We start from the raw sequence: 19,449 nt of genomic DNA, 5'->3' as shown, positions 1-19,449 counted from the left end.
CCCGGGGAGGCGGGGCCCAAAGGGGCGCCACGCCCCCTCTTAAAAGGACCCCCGCCCATTTTCAAATCCCCGAGGGCCCCTCTTCACCCACCACGCCCCTCCCCCGCCCCAGACGGGCCTTTCCTTTCGATCGTTCCTTAAAGGACCCGGACAGGAAAAGCCCCAAGCCCGAGAAGTCGTCCCTGCACGGTGCTGCAGGCAGAACCCGAGGTCACCCCGGCCCGGCTCCAGGCGTGGACGTTCGTCCCACTAATGGTCAGGTCCCTCCGGCCGCAGGGCGGATGGAGGACTTCGATCCTGCCAGGTCCATTAGCGCCCCCACCGCATCCTGCCTTCCCTCCCCAGGGGAACCCGAGGACGGGCTGTCCTTGGGACGCGGGGCCCAGGCTTTTCCCTCCTGCCCGAGTCTGCCTGCACCTGCCCACTGTCCAGCTTCGCCCACTGAAGCCCCCGAGAGTCCCGGACGCCCGCGCCCTCCCCCCCCTAGAAGGGTCCGCATCTCGTAAGTCCCCTCGAGGCGCCAGGATAAAAGGGAGCGGCCCTGCGGGCCCCCGGCCCCCAGCTCCTGCCTTCTCTGGAGCTGCAGGGGTGGGGTCTGGGCCCCCGAGGGACCGGAGGGCGCAGGGACACCTGCCGGCGGCTGCGCCCGGTGGGTTGGTTTCGCGGCTCCGTGTGAGACCGGGGCTCGGCTCTGGTGGGACACCCAGCCCAGGTCAGCACCACGGTTGGGGCAGGGGTCTCAGCCCCAAAGGCTGGGCGGGGCGGGGCGGGGCGGGGGAAGAGCCAAGGTTTTAGGCTGAACTCGGGGTCCGGCTGCAGCTAGGGGAAACCGTCGGGGATCCGGAGTGAGCCTCCAGTGTTCTCGTGCTGAGGCGGAGGCGGAGGTCATAGGTCACAGGTCATCCTCGGGTCGCGATGTAACCTCCGTGGACCAGGAAGATCAGGAGAACGGGACAGGCCTCAACAGACTGCGTGTGTTTACCAAGAGCCAGAGCTCTGGCCGGGAGCCACGTCCCACAGGGTGAGAAGCGGAAGTCCGACCTTGGGGCGTGCTGGGAAATGTAGTTTCTGGGTGCTCGGTGGCCCTCGTCTGTTCCTGGCTGCATTCTGGGTAGTGTAGTCCTAGACCGTTAAGAGTTAGGTGGAGGAATTCCGCTTCAAGAGCAGGATGCCAGCTGCGCTCTAATTGGTTAGGCGGACTGCTTATCATGCTATATCCGGGACGATCTTTCTGGTGATTGGTGAGCGTGGGGGCGGGGCTACGTGGTATCACGTCTTCCATTCGGAACTGGTGCTGTCCGTCTGGTGTCACGTAGGCGCGGGTTTGAGAAGAGGCCATCGATGATTGGTTCAACGGGCTGGAAAGTCCGGAGAGCCTGGCCCCACCGTGCGGCGATTGGCTCCCCCGGAGGCGGGCCTGGGGGCGTCAGAGGCGGTGTCAGGGGAGGCGGCAGCTCCAGAGATGGCAGGGAGCGAGAGGAGGGGGCTCGGCCGCGGGAGCCCCGCGGAGTGGGGGCAGGGGCTCCTGCTGCTGCTGCTGTGGGGCAGCTGCTCCGGGCGCATCCACCGGCTGGCGCTGACGGTGAGGCCCGCCGCGGGACGGTCGGGGGCGGGGGGCGCGAGGCTGTCCCAGAGAAGCCCCCGGCTTAAGTGGTCTCGTCCGACCTCCCCCGCACCTTCCGCGGGATGGAGCGGCCCGGCGCCCCCCACTGCCGGGCGAGTGGTCCCGTCCCGAGATCCCCCTCTCTCCCTGCGGATGGAGCTGCCTGGCCGGCCCCGCCGGGATGGTGGGGGGCGGGGGGCGCCATCTCCTGGGACCCCCCCCTCCCCCGGCTCTTAGCCCTTTAAATTCCTGTGGCCGCTTTGGAGACGCTGGGGAGCCCTGCCGCCGCTGGAGGACCGAGGGGGTGGGGGTCCCTGGACGCTGCCAGGGGTCCCGGGCTCGTTCCGCAGCGGGGGGCGTCCAGGCGCCCCCCGATTGTCCTCCTGGACGCTCAGGTCCGCGCTCAGGGCATCCAGGGCCACGCTGTCCTCGGTCCCCCGGCACGGCCACTCCTGACTCGCTCCCGGGCTGTCTAAGCACTGGGGCCCCGAGCCCCGTGGCAGGCGGGAAGCGGAAGTCTGAGCTGCCTCCCTGGTCTCCGGCAGGGGGAGAAGCGAGCGGACATCCAGCTGAACAGCTTCGGCTTCTACACCAACGGCTCCCTGGAGGTGGAGCTGAGCCTGCTGCGGCTGGGCCTGGAGGAGACGGGAGAGAGGTCCCCGCTGGTGAGGAGCTTGCCCGAGGAGGAAGCAGGTGCCACGCTCCAGAGCACGCCTGGCATGCACACACGCCAACACAGCCCCCAAGGCACGCACACACGCCAACACGCACACACACGCCAACACAGCCCACCAAGCCACATACACACGCCAACACGCACACACACGCCAACACAGCCCCCAAGGCACGCACACACGCCAACACGCACCAGCACAGCCCACCAAGCCACATACACACGCCAACACGCACACACACGCCAACACAGCCCCCAAGACACGCACACACGCCAACACGCACCAGCACAGCCCACCAAGTCACGCACACACGCCAATATGCACACACACGCCAACACAGCCCCCAAGTCATGCACACACGCCAACACGCACCAGCACAGCCCACCAAGCCCATACACACGCCAACACGCACATATACGCCAACACAGCCCCCAGGTCACGCACACACGCCAACACGCACCAGCACAGCACACCAAGCCACATACACACACCAACACGCACATATACGCCAACACAGCCCCCAAGTCACATACACACGCCAACACACCAGCACAGCCCACCAAGCCACATACACACGCCAACACAGCCCCCAAGTCACGCACACACGCCAACACACACACACACACGCCAACACAGCCCCCAAGGCACGCACACACGCCAACACAGCCCCCAAGTCATGCACATACGCCAACACAGCCCCCAAGTCACGCACACACGCCAACACAGCCCCCAAGTCATGCACACACGCCAACACAGCCCCCAAGACACGCACACATGCCAACACGCACCAGCACAGCCCACCAAGCCACATACACACACCAACACAGCCCCCAAGTCACGCACACACGCCAACACGCACACACATGCCAACACAGCCCCCAAGGCATGCACACACGCCAACACAGCCCCCAAGGCACGCACACACGCCAACACAGCCCCCAAGACACGCACACACGCCAACACGCACCAGCACAGCCCACCAAGCCACATACACACGCCAACACAGCCCCCAAGTCACGCACACACACCAACACGCACACACACGCCAACACAGCCCCCAAGGCACGCACACACGCCAACACAGCCCCCAAGGCATGCACACACGCCAACACGCACCAGCACAGCCCACCAAGCCACATACACACGCCAACACAGCCCCCAAGTCACGCACACACACCAACACGCACACACACGCCAACACAGCCCCCAAGGCATGCACACACGCCAACACAGCCCCCAAGGCACGCACACACGCCAACACAGCCCCCAAGGCATGCACACACGCCAACACGCACCAGCACAGCCCACCAAGCCACATACACACGCCAACACAGCCCCCAAGTCACGCACACACGCCAACACGCACACACACGCCAACCAGCCCCCAAGGCATGCACACACGCCAACACAGCCCCCAAGGCACGCACACACGCCAACACAGCCCCCAAGGCACGCACACACGCCAACACGCACCAGCACAGCCCACCAAGCCACATACACACACCAACATGCACACACACGCCAACACAGCCCCCAAGTCACGCACACACGCCAACACGCACCAGCACAGCCCACCAAGCCACATACACACACCAACATGCACACACACGCCAATACAGCCCCCAAGACACGCACACACACCAACACGCACCAGCACAGCCCACCAAGCCACATACACACGCCAATATGCACATATACGCCAACACAGCCCCCAAGGCATGCACACACGCCAACACACACATATACGCCAACACAGCCCCCAAGTCACGCACACACGCCAACACACACATATACGCCAACACAGCCCCCAAGTCACACACACACACGCCAACACACACGCACACCAGCACAGCCCCCAAGTCACATACACACGCCAATATGCACACACACGCCAACACAGCCCCCAAGTCATGCACACATGCCAACACGCACCAGCACAGACCACCAAGCCACATACACACACCAATATGCACACACACGCTAACACAGCCCCCAAGTCACGCACACACGCCAACACACACACTCACCAACACAGCCCCCAAGTCATATACACACGCCAACACACACATATACACAAACACAGCCCCCAAGTCACGCACACATGCCAACACACACCAGCACAGCCCAAGTCACATACACACACCAACATGCACACACACGCTAACAGCCCCAAGTCATGTACATACGCCAACACACACATATACGCCAACACAGCCTCCAAGTCATATACACATGCCAACACGCACACACATGCCAACACACACACCAACACAGCCCTCAAGTCACATATACATGCCAACACGCACACACACACCAACATGCACACACACCCAGCTCACATAGCCTACCATGCGCACACACACCAACACATAGCCTGCCTAACCACATACACACCAGCACACACACACCCAACTCACATATACATGCCAATACACACGCTAACACACACACATGCCAACACACGCCAACACAGTCCCCAAGTCACATATACAGCCCAATACATACACACATGCCAACATGCACACCCCCCAGACCAACACGCACACACGCCAACACACACACACCCAACTCACATACACAGCCCACCATGCACACACACCAACACACACCCCTAATTCATGTACACATGCCAACACGCACACACAACACAGCCCTCCAACTCACACATGCCAACACACACTCAACATACATATGCACACACAAAACCAGCACACAATACCAGCACCCCCCCAGCTCACATACACAGCCCAACATGCACACACACACCAACACACACACTCAACATAGAGATACATATATCAACACACACACCCCAACACCAACACACACACCCCAACACCCGCACACACCAACAAACACGCTAGCATACACAGTCCAATGCACATATGCACATGCACGCACACACATCAACACAGCCACACACATGTGCACACACACAGAGTTCCGATCTTGAGCGAGTCCCTTGGCCTCTTTGAGACTGCACTGGCTGCTAGACTGTAAGAACAGGGTGACACTGACAGACAAGACAGCCCCAGTTTCTGACGTCATTTATGGATGCCTGCTGGAGAGAGGTCCCCACTGCAAGGCCATCGCCACAGGTCCCCTCAGGGAGGCTGTGAGATGCCCCTGCACCCAGTTCCGAGAGGATAGGACCGGCCGCGGGCAGGGGCAGGGGTCGAGCTCAGAGCCACACCCCCTGCAAGTGGAGGGCCCAGACTCTGATCCAAGCTTCTGTCATCTCCGTGGAGGGTGGACGGGTGAGGCCACCTCCCCGAGGGACCGACCTCCAGGCTGCGGGGGCTGGGCTTTGGGAAACTGGGGCAAGTGGGATCTGGGGACCGCGCAGGCGCTAACACATGTGAGGTCCCCTCTCCCTGCCGCTGAGGGATGGTGGGGGCCTCTGCATCCTGCCCCTTCTCCTGCCTCCCAGGTGGGCTTCAGTCTGAGCCGAGTCCGGTCTGGCAGCCTCCGCTCCTACTCCGTGAGTGCAGGGTGGGGGACTGGGAGAGGGGAGGGGTCATCTGTCTCCCCTGGTCTGTCCCAGAGGCGGGAGGATGAGGAGGGAAGCAGCGTGGGGGTAACCAGGGCCGCCCTGTCGCCCACTCCTCAGGCCCGGGACTCCCAAGACTGCCTTCTCCAGCGAAACAGTAGCAGTAGCAGCTTCCTGGTCCTGTTCCTCATCAACACCAAGGACCTGAAGTGAGTCGGGGGGGGGGGGGGCAAGGGGCGGAGCTTCCCGGCCGTGACAGCCACGCGGAGCTGAGCTGGCCGGCTCAAACGAGAGGCACTGATGCCCACTGGGAGGAAGCCAGTCGGTTTCCACTTCACCTTCAAGCCTTCTGATGGGGGAGTGTGGGGGTCAGGAGAGAGGGAGGGGTCTCGGGACAGAAACCGGGAAGACGGGGGGTTGCTGGGAGAATCAGTGAGCGGCGCCCACACTTGCCAAATAGCTCAAACGCATGGTACCTGGCAGATCCCAGGCCCTGGCACTGGGGGGCTCCATCAGTGCCCAGGACAGCTGGCCCCTGGGCAAGGCGGCAGGGACCCGGCTGCTTCACCCAGCACCTGCTGGCTCCCAGGGTTGGCACTGACAGGAAGCTGGAGCCAGGAGCCAGGAAATGAATCCTGGCACCCCCGTGGCATCCTAGATGCTTGGCTGCTGTTGTCCTACAACCACGCGCAGATCCAAAGACTGGGATCACACTGGGGCAGGCAGACTGGAGATACTGTGTTGCCTTTCTTTAGATACAATGTGTCGCCTTTCTTTAGATACAATATGTCACCTTTCTTTAGATACAATGTGTCCTTGGTGCCGCCTCCTAGACAAAAGGCGGCCTTCCTATTGTTTCTCTACAGATACAATCCTTGCTTCTTGCTATCTGTTGACACTACTTTTTCCCAAATGCCTTAGTGAATTAGGAGGAGCAGGAGAAGAAATGACAACTAAAAGGTGGTGCAGGCAGCAGAGGAATGCACCACCAGCTTGGATGGGCAGTGGGCAGGTGCTGGAACTTTCTGGAGATGCACTGGGCACCTGCCGAGTTCAGTCTCCCCGCCCCTCGCCCCCCTACCCCAGGGTCCAGGTACAGAAGTATGGGGAGCAGAAGAAGCTGTTCATCTCTCCTGGGCTTCTGCCCGAAGTGCCGCCCAGATCGGAGCTCCCAAAGCCAGAGGCCACGGCCAGCGCCAGGGTGGACAGCGGTGAGTCAGGCTGGCCATGCAGGCAGGGTGGGGTGTCCTGGCTGTTCTCCCACTGTCCCCGGCGCAGTCCACTGCTTAAAACCATCCACCTGTTTCCCACAGCGACCACAGCTGCCAGCAATACACCTGCAGTGTCTCAGGTTCGGGGGAGCCAGGCGGGAGGGAGGCAGGCCTGCCCCGCCCCCAGGGGCCAGCTGGAAAGGCCCGCTCATGGAGGACTCTCTCCCCCAGGGTCCCGGTGCGAAAGACAAGGAGCTGGTGCTGGGCCTGGGCCACCTCAACAACACGTACAACTTCAGCGTGAGTGTCCGCAGCCCCCCAAACCCCACCTGCCCTTCCCCTCCCCCCAAGCTGACACCTCCCCTGCCACCACCAGTTCCACGTGGTGATCGGCTCCCGGGACGAGGAAGGCCAGTACAGTCTCAACTTCCACAACTGCCACAACTCCAAGCCCGGGCAGGAGCATCCATTCGACCTCACAGTGAGCCGGAGGGGAGGGCCCGGCCAGCTGGGGGAGGGCGGACAGGGTGGGGGCGGGGCAGGCTGGGGCACAGCAGGCTGGGGGAGGGCAGGGTGGGCTGACGGGGGTGGGGCAGGCTGGGGAAGGGTAGGGTGGGCTGAGGCAGGCCGATGGGGGGCACGTGAGGGGGCGGGCTGGGGGAGGACAGGGTGAGCTGATGTGTAAGGGCAGGCTGGGGAAGGGTTGGGTGGGCTGATGGGGGCGGGGCAGGCCGATGGGGGGCGTGTGAGGGGGCGGGCTGGGAGAGGGTTGGGTGGGCTGATGGGGGCGGGGCAGGCTGGGGAAGGGTGGGGTGGGCTGATGGGGGTGGGGCAGGCTAGGAGAGGGCAGGGTGGGCTGATGGGGGTGGGGCAGGCCGATGGGGGGCGTGTGAGGGGGCCGGCTGGGGGAGAGCAGGGTGAGCTGATGGGGGCGGGGCAGGCTGGGGAAGGGTGGGGTGGGCTGATGGGGGTGGAGCAGGCCGATGGGGGCATGTGAGGGGGCGGGCTGGGAGAGGGCAGGGTGGGCCCATGGGGGCAGGGCAGGCTGGGGAAGGGTGGGGTGGGCTGATGGGGGTGGGGCAGGCCGATGGGGGCATGTGAGGGGGCGGGCTGGGAGAGGGCAGGGTGGGCCCATGGGGGCAGGGCAGGCTGGGGAAGGGTGGGGTGGGCTGATGGGGGCGGGGCAGGCTGGGGGAGGGCAGGGTGAGCTGATGTGTAGGGGCAGGCTGATGGGGGTGCACACATGGAGGGAGGGTGGGGTGGGCTCATGTGGAGGGGCAGGCGGATGGGGGAGGGGCATGCTGGGGACCAGCTGGGCTGAGAGCAGAAGCCCCATGCCAAGTTTAGCTTCATAAAATCCTCCTGGTAGCATTTGTAGGAAACGGGAGTTGGGACGTCACAGCCAGCTCCACTGCGTATCTGGGTTCTGCCAACCGTGGATTGAAAATACTTGGTGGGGGTTACATCTGTACTGAACACATGGGTGTTTTTCCCCTGTCGTCGTCCCCTGAGCCGCATAGAGTGTAGGGCTATTGACACGACACTTTAGCAGGTACCCAGACAGCCAGGGGTGACTTGGGTAGCCAGGAGGGTGTGTGCAGACTCCGTGCTTTACAGAAGGGACTTGGGCATCAGTGGCCTCGGTGTGTGCGGGGGTCCTGGAAGCAGCCCGTGTGGGAGGTGGGGTACACTGAGGCTCAGATGGGGTGAGTTCCCCTGCTGGGCAGTGCGGGAGCTGGAGACCTGTGGCCCTCCCTGTCTGCAGCTGGGGCCCTGCGACCCTCTGCCACCTCCCCCTGCCCCAGGTGATGATCCGGGAGAAGAACCCGGAGGGCTTCCTGTCAGCGGCGGAAATCCCCCTCTTCAAGCTCTACTTGGTCATGTCCGCCTGCTTCCTGGCCGCAGGCATCTTCTGGGTGTGCGTCCTCTGCAGGAACACGTAATGCCGGTGCCCCTCACCCCTCACCCCTCCCCTGCGCGCCCCTGGCCTGATGCCCACCGCCCCTTCTCCCTCTCGCCGCCCTGCCAGGTACAACGTCTTCAAGATCCACTGGCTCATGGCGGCCCTGGCGTTTACCAAGAGCGTCTCCCTCCTCTTCCACAGCGTAAGCACCTGAGGCGGGGGTGGGGGTGGAGCCCAGCCAGGCCACGCCCAAACCTCTGCAGACCCCAAGCTTGGGAAGTCCACTATCCCTGTCCCCGTGTCCCTCCTCTGCATCCTTGCAGCCAGCAGTCCATCCGTGTCACCTGTGTGTCCCCTTCCACTGTTCGGCCCAGCCGGTGGAGCTGTCCACCTCCGGGCCTATCTATCCCTCTGCGACCCCCCCACCATGCCTGACTGGAACCCGCAGTTAATTCACCTCTCTGGCCACCCCCCAGCCCCCCATCACCTCCTGGCCACACCCTCAGCAGTGCTGGCCCTGTCCCCAACGTGCCCCCCCATTGCCTCCTGGCCACGCCCTCGGCGGTGCTGGCCCCTTCCCCAACCTGCCCCCCTCATTGCCTCATGGCCACACCCCCATCCCTAACCTGCACCCCTCCTGTTCCCCCTCGCCTCCTGGCCACACCCCCATCCCTAACCTGCCCCCCTCCTGTTCCCCCTCACCTCCTGGCCACACCCCCGCCCCTAACCTGCCCCCCTCCTGTTCCCCCTCGCCTCCTGGCCACACCCCCGCCCCTAACCTGCCCCCCCTCACCTCCTGGCCACACCCCCACCCCAACCTGCCCCCCTCCTGTTCCCCTCGCCTCCTGGCCACACCCCCACCCCAACCTGCCCCCCTCCTGTTCCCCTCGCCTCCTGGCCACACCCCCCAGTGATGCCGCGCCCGTCCCTAACCTGCCACCCCATTGCCTCCTGGCCACACCCCCGTCCCTAACCTGCCCCCCGCCCTGTCCCCCTCCCCTCCTGCAGATCAATTACTACTTCATCAACAGCCAGGGCCACCCCATCGAGGGGCTAGCCGTCATGCACTACATCACCCACCTGTGAGTGCGGGGTCTCTCCCGTGCGGGGTGGGGGGGGCAGGGAGGCGGGCTTCCCCTCATCCCCACCGCCTCCCAGGCTGAAGGGCGCGCTGCTCTTCATCACCATCGCCTTGATTGGTTCCGGCTGGGCCTTCGTCAAGTACGTGCTGTCGGACAAGGAGAAGAAGATCTTCGGGATCGTGATTCCCCTGCAGGTGCGGCGCGGAGCGCATCCCCCCCCCACCAGGGCGGAGGTGGGGGGCGGGGCAGGGGCGCCCACCCACGCATGCACCCTGCCGGTTGCGCGCAGGTGCTGGCCAACGTGGCCTACATCGTGGTGGAGTCGCGGGAGGAAGGCGCCGGCGACTACGGGCTCTGGAAGGAGATCCTGTTCCTGGTGGACCTGGTGTGCTGCGGCGCCATCCTCTTCCCGGTGGTCTGGTGAGGACCCCGCCCCTGCTCCGAGGGCTGAGCCCCGCCCCCACCCCTGTGCGCCGCGTCAGTGCTGACCCTGCCCCCTGTGTCCCCCACCCGGCCCCAGGTCCATCCGGCACCTCCAGGACGCTTCCGGCACGGACGGGAAAGGTGAGGACCCGCCGGGCCCTTCTTGGGGGGAACCCCCGTTTGCGCCCCCTGGCGCCTCTGCCTCTGGACGCCTCCCTCTGGCCTCCCCTTCCCTTCTGAAGCGCCACGCCTGACCTCTGTGCGTGCCCTCCCCCGCAGTGGCAGTGAACCTGGCCAAGCTTAAGCTGTTCCGGCATTACTACGTCATGGTAGGAGTCCACTGTCGCCCAGGAGGGGCCGTGGGCAGGGGGAGGGCCCAGCCTGCGCAGCACCCGCCCACGCCCGCCTGTGCCCCCGCAGGTCATCTGCTACATCTACTTCACACGGATCATTGCCATCCTGCTGCGCGTGGCCGTGCCCTTCCAGTGGCAGTGGCTGTACCAGGTGGGCCCCAGCGGGAGGCCGCGGGCGGCGAGCCGGGCCACACAGCGCCGGGGCAGTGACCGCGGGTGGCGGGCCGAGCCACACAGCGCCGGGGTGGTGACCACGGGCGGCGGGCCGGGCCACACAGCGCCGGGGTAGTGACCGCGGGCGGCGGGCCGGGCCACACAGCCCCAGGGCGGTGGGTCACGGTCTGCCCACCGCCCACCGCCCACTCTCTCTCCGCCCCTGTCCCCAGCTCCTGGTGGAGGGCTCCACACTGGCCTTCTTTGTGCTCACCGGCTACAAGTTCCAGCCTGCAGGGAACAACCCGTACCTGCAGCTGCCCCAGGAGGATGAGGAGGACGTGCAGATGGAGCAAGTGTGAGTCCCAGGCCTGGGGGCGGGGCCTGGAGAGGGGGCGGGGCCTGGGGCGGGGCCGGACAGCTCCGGATGCAGGTGGAGCTGAGCAGGCAGGGGGGGAGGATGGCGTGCAGATGGAGCAAGTGTGAGTCCCGGGCCTGGGGGCGGGGCCTGGAGAGGGGGCGGGGCCTGGGGCGGGGCCGGACAGCTCCGGATGCAGGTGGAGCTGAGCAAGCATAGGGGGAGGATGGCATGCAGATGGAGCAAGTGTGAGTCCCGGGCCTGGGGGCGGGGCCTGGAGAGGGGGCGGGACCTGGGTGGGGCCGGACAGCTTCAGGTTGGAGGTAGAGCTGAGCAGGCAGGTGGGGAGGACCTGCAGATAGAACAAATGTGCGCCCTAGGGGCGGGGCATGGGGCGGGACAGCTCTGGGGGCGGGGCCGGATAGCTCCCGGTTGGAGGTGGAGCTGAGCAGGCAAGTGGGGAGGGAAGGGGCAGCTGTGGGATAGGTTTGTGTAGGCTGTGACGTCAGAGGGACAGTGATTGACAGCTCAAGGTGGGCGTGTCTTGAGCAACTGGGGTGGGAGAGTCCAGATTAGGGCAACTAGGGGAGGACAGGCTGTTCTGGGGGGGACTCAGCCAGACCCCCTTGGGGAAGGGAGGGAGGCCAGGCTGCTGGGGGGTGGAGGCCCTGGGCTGGAGTGGGCGGGGCCAAAGCGTCTGTGGGGCGGAGCTGGGTGGCCACGGCCAGCTGCGCTCAGGCTCAGGACAGCCGCCTCGCTGTGTGCTCCAGAATGACGGACTCTGGGTTCCGGGAAGGCCTCTCCAAAGTCAACAAGACAACGAGCGGACGGGAACTGTTGTGATAGCCTCCACGTCTCGGACCAGACTGCCCTCCGCTTCCTCCGCCTCCCGCTCGCCACTCCTGCCCCTGCCCCGGAGCGAGTGCGCGGAGGTGCGGGGGCGCAGCAGGGAAGGTCCCGGCTCCCTGGACCCAGGCCCCCAGAGGGGGCCACTTTGGGGGAAGGCGGACATTGGGCAGCCGGGGCCTGGCTGCGGACCACCGTGTGTTCACGGACAGCGAGGACCGCCCCGTTGCAGGGGGGCTGTGTTTATCATTCGGAAGCCTGTACTCCCCAGGGGCTGGTGGGGGCACCACGCCCACTGCTTTACACATTCAATAAACATTCATGGAGCAGCTGCGAGTGCTGGTCCCGGGTCCCGTGCTGGGCGCTGGGGACAGAGCGGTGGCCAAGAGCCCCAGCCCTCAAGGGACTCAGGGAGCAGGATGTGTGGCCCAGCAACTCCATCACTGGGGCAGCAGACCTGGTACAGGGGCCACACGGGGCCCTGAGCCAGCCAGCGGTGTCGGGGCGGGTGACAGAGACTTGGGGCAGGTGAGGGAGGAGGTGGCACCAGTGTCTCCAGAGTCAAACTGGGAGTCATTGCAGGAGACTTCAGAAAACCAGTGGGAAATGGAATGGAAAGATGCATTATCATGGTGCAATAAAACCACAGATCTCTACAGAGTTTTCCCACTAACTTTTCAAAAAGAGCCAACAGAGAGAGAGAGAGCTCTGTCATCCACTGGTTCACTCCCTGATGGCCACAACAGCTGGGTCTGGACCAGGGAGAAGCTAAGCGCTCCCTCCAGGTCTCCCATCTGAGGAGCAGGGGCCTGCATACCTGGGCTGCTGCCCCGAGGGTGCCATAGCAGGAAGCTGACTCAGAAGCTGAGCGTCTGGGACTCGAGCCAGTGCTGGGATTCGGATCATTGCAAGCAGGGACTCAACCCACTGCACCACAATGCCGGCTCCTCCACGGACCCTGGAGGCCCCTCTTGGTAGCTAATACATTGTGATTGCAACATGACACACCCCGCACCAACGCTTCCCTGGACCTTACTAAAAAGTGCATGAGGGGCTGGCACTATGGTGTAGCGGGTAAAGCCGTCACCTGCAGTGCCAGCATCCCATATGGGCACTGGTTCGAGTCCTGGCTGCTCCACTTCCGATCCAGCTCCCTGCTATGGCCTGGGAAAGCAGTAGAAGATGGCCCAAATGCTTGGGCCCCTGCACCTGCATTGGAGACCTGGAGGAAGCTCCTGGCTCCCGGCTTTGGATCAGCGCAGCTCTGGCCATTGCGGCCATTTGGGGAATGAACCAATGGGCGGAAGACCTTTCTCTCCTCCTCTCTGTAACTGTCTTTCAAATAAATAAAAATAAAAAAAAAAAAAAGTGAGGCGCAGAGAGGCAAAGTAGGTCACCAGCCAAAGAGTTTGTGGAGACTCAGGGCTCAGAGCCCGACGCATCGGCCACTAAGCTCAGACAAGACCTTGGTGCTGCTGCCACTGGCTGTGTGGCCCTGGAACTCCGACTTAACCTCTTTCCTTGCCTGTCAAACGGGGCCTCCTAAGTTAAGGCATCACATTCAATAACCAATGTTCAGCAGGGACACGGCCCAAGTGTGGCCTCCGGGGACCTGCCCTGTGTCTTGGGGGACCCCCTTTAGGGGAGCACCCAGAACCCCTTTTACAGCTCTGAAAACTGCTTCTCGGGGCGAGGACCAGACACGGGGCAGGACTAGAGGGCAAGGGCTTTCTGTAGGTGGAATCCAGGGCAACCGAGGCCAGATGGATAAACAGCTCCGGCAGCCAGAGGAGGAAGTGGTGAGACATTGTAGGGGAGCAAGGCCAGCAAGCCCCACTGCGGGGGGCGGGGGGGTGGGGAGACTGCGGGCAGGAGCCTAAAGCTGGGTGTGCACATGCTGGGCCCCCACCCCGGGAGCCAGGGGACAGCTTACAGCCAGGAGGGACATGGCCACATGGTGCTGGTGGTCTCTCCTGTGTGTGTGCTATGGAGGGCAGCACCAGGGTCCCCAAGGCCTGTGCTTGGGAAAGTCCACGGGGACCTGGCGTCAGGTTAAGGATCTGGAGGCGGGAGGTCGTTCTGGGTTAGCGCATTGGGGGCAGTGTGCTTAGAGAAGGGGCAGGAGGGAAGCGCAGGGGTGAGTGTTGGGCCTGGCGGTTAAGATGCCTGTTGGGACTCCAGCACCCCTCATCCGAGTGCCTGGGTTCCATACCCAGCTCCACCCCTGGCTCCTGGGGGTGGGCTCTTGCATTCTTGAACCCGTGACACCCACAAGGGAGACCCGGATGGAGTTGCCCAGCCCATGCAGCCCCAGCCATTGAGGGCATCTGGGGAGTGAATCCGTGGATGGGAACGGCCTCTCTGGCTCTCAGATTAAAAAAAATCCATAAAATTTCATAAAGAAGGAAATGCAGTGATGAAAGACGCTGGCAGTGATCTGAGGAGGGGGCCAGGAGCCAAGGAATGCAGGCAGCGTCTAGAAGCTGAAAAACAAGCAGAAATCGCTTCTGCCTTGGAGCCTTGGAACGCCCAGAAGGGGACACAGCCCCACGAAGCCGTCGCGTCAGACCTTCAGGCCTCCCAAACTGTGAGAGGAGAAATGCAGCTGTCGAACCCCTAAGTGCAGTGTAAGCTGTGACAGTGCCTACAGGAAACTCTCTCAGGGTAGGAGCATGAACTCTAGAGCCCGGGTTCTGATCCCGGCTCCCAGCAGCTGCAGAGGCTTGGGCAAGTGGCCCAAGCCTCTGTCCCTTCATCTGTAGAATGGGGGAATAATAGCACCTGCCGCCAACAGTATTAACAAGCTGAAAGTGACGCTGAGCTGTCACTAGGGCGTATCCACTGTGTTCACTTTCCAAACGCCTGCAACAGCCGGGGCTGAGCCTGAGCCGAAGCTGGGAGCCAGGAGCTCCATCCGGGTCTCCCACACAGGGGAGTGGGAACCCAGTTTCACTCACGAGCCATCGCTGCTGCCTCCCAGGGTCTGTGTTAGCAGGAAGCCAGAGTCAGGGACCAGAGCTGAGAATCAAAGTCAAGTACTCTGATGTGAGCTACAGATGTCTCTCTCTCTCTCTCTCTCTCTCTCTCTCTCTCTCTCTCTCTCTCTCTCTCTCTTTTAAAGATGTATTTATGTATCTAAAAGGCAGAGAGACAAAGAGAGAGCTTCTATCAGCTGGGTCACTCCCCAAGTGGCCACAATAGCTGGGGCTGGCCCAGGCTGAAGCCAGGAGCCAGGAGCTCTATCCGGGTCTCCCACATGCAGGGGCCTGAGCACTTGGGCTGCTTTCTCAGGTGCATTAGCAGGGGACTGGATTGGAAGTGGAGCCGCTGGGACTTGAACTGGTACCTATATGGGATGCTGGCACTGCAAGCAGAGGTTTAACCTTCTACGCCACAGCGCCAGCTCCCAGATACGGATTTGTTAACTCCTAAGCCAAATGCTTGCCCCTGTAATAAAGTTTAACTTCTAATTTTGCACAGTGAGAGGTAAACAACAATGATCAATAATAGAACAATTACTACAATGGTTATGTAAATGCAAGGCTGGCATTGTGGCCCAGGGGGTCAGCCACCACTTGCGACACTGGCATCTTATGTGAGCTCCAGGTTCAAGTCCCGGCTGCTCAACTTCCCATCCAGCTCCCTGCTAATGCACCTGGGAAGGCAGCAATGATGGCTCAAGTGCTTGGGTCCCTGCCACCCACATGGGAGACCCAGATGGAGTTCCAGGCTCCTGGCTTCAGCCTGGCCCTGCCCTGGGCATTGTGACCATTTGGGGAGTGGACCAGCAGATAGAAGATATCTCTCTCTCTCTCTCTCTCTCTCTCTCTCTCTCTCTCTCCCTCATTCCCCCTCATAACTCTGCATTCCAAATTAATACATAATTATTTTTAGATCTCCTTCTCAAAATATAGTGCTCGGGGCTGGCACTATGGCATAGCGGGTAAAGCCGCCACCACCTGCAGCACTGGCATCCCATATGGGTGCTGGTTCCAGTCCTGGGTGCTCCATTTCCAATCCAGCTCCCTGCTGTGGCCTGGGAAAGCAGTAGAAGATGGTCCAAGTGCTTGGGCCCCTGCACCCACGTGGGAGACCAGGAAGAAGCTCCTGGCTCCTGGCTTTGGATCAGCGCAGCTCCAGTTGTTGTGGCCATTTGGGGAGTGAACCAGCAGATAGAAGATATCTTTCTCTCCCTCTCTCCCTCTCTCCCTCTATCCTCTCTCTGTCTCTCTCTAAGTCTGCCTTTCAAATAAATAAATAAATCTGTACAATATATATAGTGCTCTCACCTTTCCACTCAGAGGAAGCACTTTGCCTCTTCTCTCTGGCTGAAATTGCCCAGCAGCCTGCATCTCCACTCTTCGGAGCTGTTATTAAGTCAAATGGGAGCTACTTGGACACTGCCTGCAACACCGTGACAGTGGCTCTCTCTGCCAAGACAGCTGCTGAGCGCCGACCGGATGGAGAGCGCTTACAGCACAGATGCACCAGGCAAAGGGCTGCCTCCCCTCCAGGCAGGAGAGGGCTGCACATCCCACTGCCCAGCGCACATTCCCAGAATTACTTCTGGAACTTCCCACTGCATAGCTACCAACTTCAGTTTTCCACGGGTAAGTGAAACCAAGGCGAGCAGAATCACAGCTAAGTGGGGAATTCCTGTCTGATGTCATCATTTTGTGAAAGCAATCCAGCATGAGTTTTATTTTCCTTACTTATCTAAGACACAGAGACACAGGCCTGGAGAGCTCTCCGCTGCCTCATTCCCCAAACGTTTGCAATAGCAAAGGATGAGCTGGCAACTCCAGCCGGGTCTTCCACGTGGGTGGCAGGGACCCAAGGACTTCAGCCTTCACAGCTGCCTCCCAGGGTCTGCATTAGCAGAGAGCCAGAGGCAGGAGCCAGAGCTGGGGATTGAACCCAGCCCCTGCAGGGTGGGAGGTGGGCACCCTAACTGGCTCTCAACCACTACGTTCCCAAAGGTGGGTTTTAGAAAGTCTTTAGCTGGCCGGCGCCGCGGCTCACTAGGCTAATCCTCCGCCTAGCGGCGCCGGCACACCGGGTTCTAGTCCCGGTCGGGGCGCCGGAGTCTGTCCCGGTTGCCCCTCTTCCAGGCCAGCTCTCTGCTGTGGCCAGGGAGTGCAGTGGAGGATGGCCCAGGTGCTTGGGCCCTGCACCCCATGGGAGACCAGGAAAAAGCACCTGGCTCCTGGCTCCTGCCATCGGATCAGCGCGGTGCGCCGGTCGCAGCGCGCCAGCCGCGGCGGCCATTGGAGGGTGAACCAACGGCAAAAGGTCTCACTGTCCACTCTGCCAAAAAAAAAAAAAAAAAGAAAGTCTTTAGCTGCCAGACAGGGAGGGAGGAAGCCAAGTCCTAGGCAAGAGTGGGGACCACAACGGAGGAGAAGGGTGGGCTTGGAGAGAGGGTCTGGGCTGGAGCAGGGCCAGCAGCTGGATCCGGGGAACAAGGAGGAGGGAGGGAGAGAGGGTGGCGGGGAGAAGTCTGGCTTGGAGGCCTGATGAGCTCAGGGGCGCTAGCGTGCTGTGTGTACATTCTCTGGTTGGCACCCCACTTTTACCCAAAACGAGAACAGCAGTTCTGCTAGTGTGGGTCTCCCAGGTACTGCTTTGGGGCAGAGCTCTGGATGAGGGGCATGGCCTCGGGGGGCTGTGAGAGAGCTGGAATCCAACCCTCTAGGCTGTCCCAGGTCCAGGCCCCTCCTGAGTGGCCGGGAGGTGGGTGCAGGGAAGGAGCCCTTGTCACTGGGAAGGGAAGATTGATCGATGCATCCAGGTCAAGGTTAGCAGCCAGTTAATGAGTGACGGGATGGGAGAAGGGGGGGGGGTGTCCTGGTTGTGGGTTCTGGAGGGAATTCTGGGAAGGCAGTACAGGACACTGCCCACGGTGGGGGCAGGGGTCCTCTGTGGGGTGCGCAGAGCAACCGACCCCAGGCCAGCACAAAGCAGTGGCCTCTGCCCAGAACTCAACCTCCTTCCCTTCGTCCTGTTCTGGGAACCCGCGGGGATACCAGAATCCACGGTGATCATGTCCCTTCTATACAACAGCATAGTATTTGTACAGAACCTACACCCACACTCCCACAGACTTTACTTATTGATTTTTTTTTGAAGATTTGTTTTACGGGGGCCAAGCCTCCACCTGTGGCACCGGCATTCCATATGGGCACCAGTTTGCATCCCAGCTGCTCCTCTTCCAATCCAGCTCTCTCCTTGTGGCCTGGGAAAACAGGAAGAAGTTTGCGGAAGAAGCTCCTGGCTTTGGATCAGCCCAGCTCTGGCCGTTGCAGCCATTTGGGGAGTGAATCAGTAGATAGAAGATCTTTCTCTCTGTCTCTCCCTCTCTCTCTCTGTGACTCTGCCTCTCAAATAAATAAATAAATAAATAAAATCTTTAAAAAGTTTATTTTAGGTATTTAAAAGGCAGAGTTACTGAGAAAGAGAGACAGAGAACTTCCATCCACTAGCTCACTCCCCAAATGGCCACAATGGCTGGCACAAGACCAGGCTGAAGCCAGAAGCCAGGAGCTTCTTCTGGGTCTTCCACATGGGTGCAGGGGCCCAAGCACTTAGGCCATCTTCCACTGCTTTCCCAGGCACATTAGCAGGGAGCTGGACTAGAAGTGGAGCAGCCAGGACTTGCTCTGGGGCTCACACGGGATGCAGGTGGCGGCTTCACCCACGGCACCACCACACGGGCCCCATCCCATGGACTTTAAGTCAGCTCTCTGTGACTTAGAATAGCTGCTGGAGTGTGCAGGCTCTGCATGAAGTTGACACTGGGACATTTTGCTGTGGTTGCCACACTGTTGCGTTTTCCGTCTGCAGTGGTTAAATTCCTGGGTACTGAATCCATGGACGCAGACCTGGTGAACATGGGGGAGCCACCCGTGCCTTCTCAGCACAAGTCCCTGGTTGCCTGCTACCCAGCAGCTTGGGGCAGCCCCCATTTGTCTCTGCCTTTTATGCACACTGGGACCCCCGCCCCTTGCCCACCGCTGCTGTCTTATCTCGTCCACCACCTCCCGAACTTCTAGACAGAAATGCACCTCGCCAAGGGGATCTCATGGGGAGCAAAGAATCCCCCCTTCTCTTCCCTCCCTCCCTCTTTCGATTCCCTCCCAGTCTCCGCCTCCCTGGTCACTTCTGGGAGGCCAGGACCCCTTCCCCAAGGGCCAGTCCGGCACCTGCGTGAACAATGACAACCACAGGAGACTCCTTCAATGATGGCAGCAGCCGGAACCACCTCTCAGCAGCCCCATTGCTCAGATGGATACACTGAGTCCCACCAGAAAGTTCCAGAAGGAAGGAAGCCCATCTTGCAGCAAAGGCAGAAAC

At 61.7% G+C, this 19,449-nt stretch overlaps 1 protein-coding gene across 7 annotated transcripts; it reads left to right on the top strand.

The window, feature by feature from the left end:
• The first annotated feature begins 132 nt into the window (after positions 1–132).
• On the top strand, positions 133–12,425 carry GPR108 (G protein-coupled receptor 108). Of its 7 annotated transcripts, none has more exons than XM_070058776.2 (19): positions 133–304; positions 820–1,021; positions 2,149–2,268; positions 5,708–5,758; positions 5,888–5,976; positions 6,854–6,978; positions 7,081–7,118; positions 7,210–7,278; positions 7,355–7,459; positions 8,784–8,917; positions 9,008–9,083; positions 9,890–9,963; positions 10,040–10,157; positions 10,253–10,383; positions 10,484–10,527; positions 10,666–10,715; positions 10,807–10,890; positions 11,126–11,250; positions 12,021–12,425. In XM_070058776.2, the coding sequence occupies exons 10-19, from the start codon at positions 8,787–8,789 to the stop codon at positions 12,091–12,093; spliced, it is 906 nt and encodes a 301-aa protein (XP_069914877.1). In that variant the 5' UTR covers positions 133–304; positions 820–1,021; positions 2,149–2,268; positions 5,708–5,758; positions 5,888–5,976; positions 6,854–6,978; positions 7,081–7,118; positions 7,210–7,278; positions 7,355–7,459; positions 8,784–8,786; the 3' UTR covers positions 12,094–12,425. The 7 variants fall into 7 exon arrangements, with proteins under 7 accessions (XP_069914877.1, XP_069914876.1, XP_051685263.1 ...); XM_070058775.2 differs by having other exon boundaries at positions 133–502; XM_051829303.3 differs by having other exon boundaries at positions 133–712.
• The last annotated feature ends 7,024 nt before the right edge of the window (positions 12,426–19,449 follow it).

The sequence above is a fragment of the Oryctolagus cuniculus genome, chromosome 16 (genome assembly GCF_051225735.1).
Source record: "Oryctolagus cuniculus isolate XC-2025 breed Fujian yellow rabbit chromosome 16, ASM5122573v1, whole genome shotgun sequence".
Lineage (NCBI taxonomy): Eukaryota > Metazoa > Chordata > Mammalia > Lagomorpha > Leporidae > Oryctolagus > Oryctolagus cuniculus.
The sequence above is the reverse complement of the archived record's forward strand: the minus strand, read 5'-3'. Positions and strand labels throughout refer to the sequence as shown.

Bases quoted from the DNA above. Each gene is read 5' to 3' on its own strand.
- GPR108 (XM_051829302.3), top strand. From the start codon at position 1,463: ATGGCAGGGAGCGAGAGGAGGGGGCTCGGCCGCGGGAGCCCCGCGGAG. The intron at 10,158-10,252 runs GTGCGGCGCGGA...GGTTGCGCGCAG, and splicing joins GGATCGTGATTCCCCTGCAG to GTGCTGGCCAACGTGGCCTA. The intron at 10,716-10,806 runs GTAGGAGTCCAC...GTGCCCCCGCAG, and splicing joins TCCGGCATTACTACGTCATG to GTCATCTGCTACATCTACTT.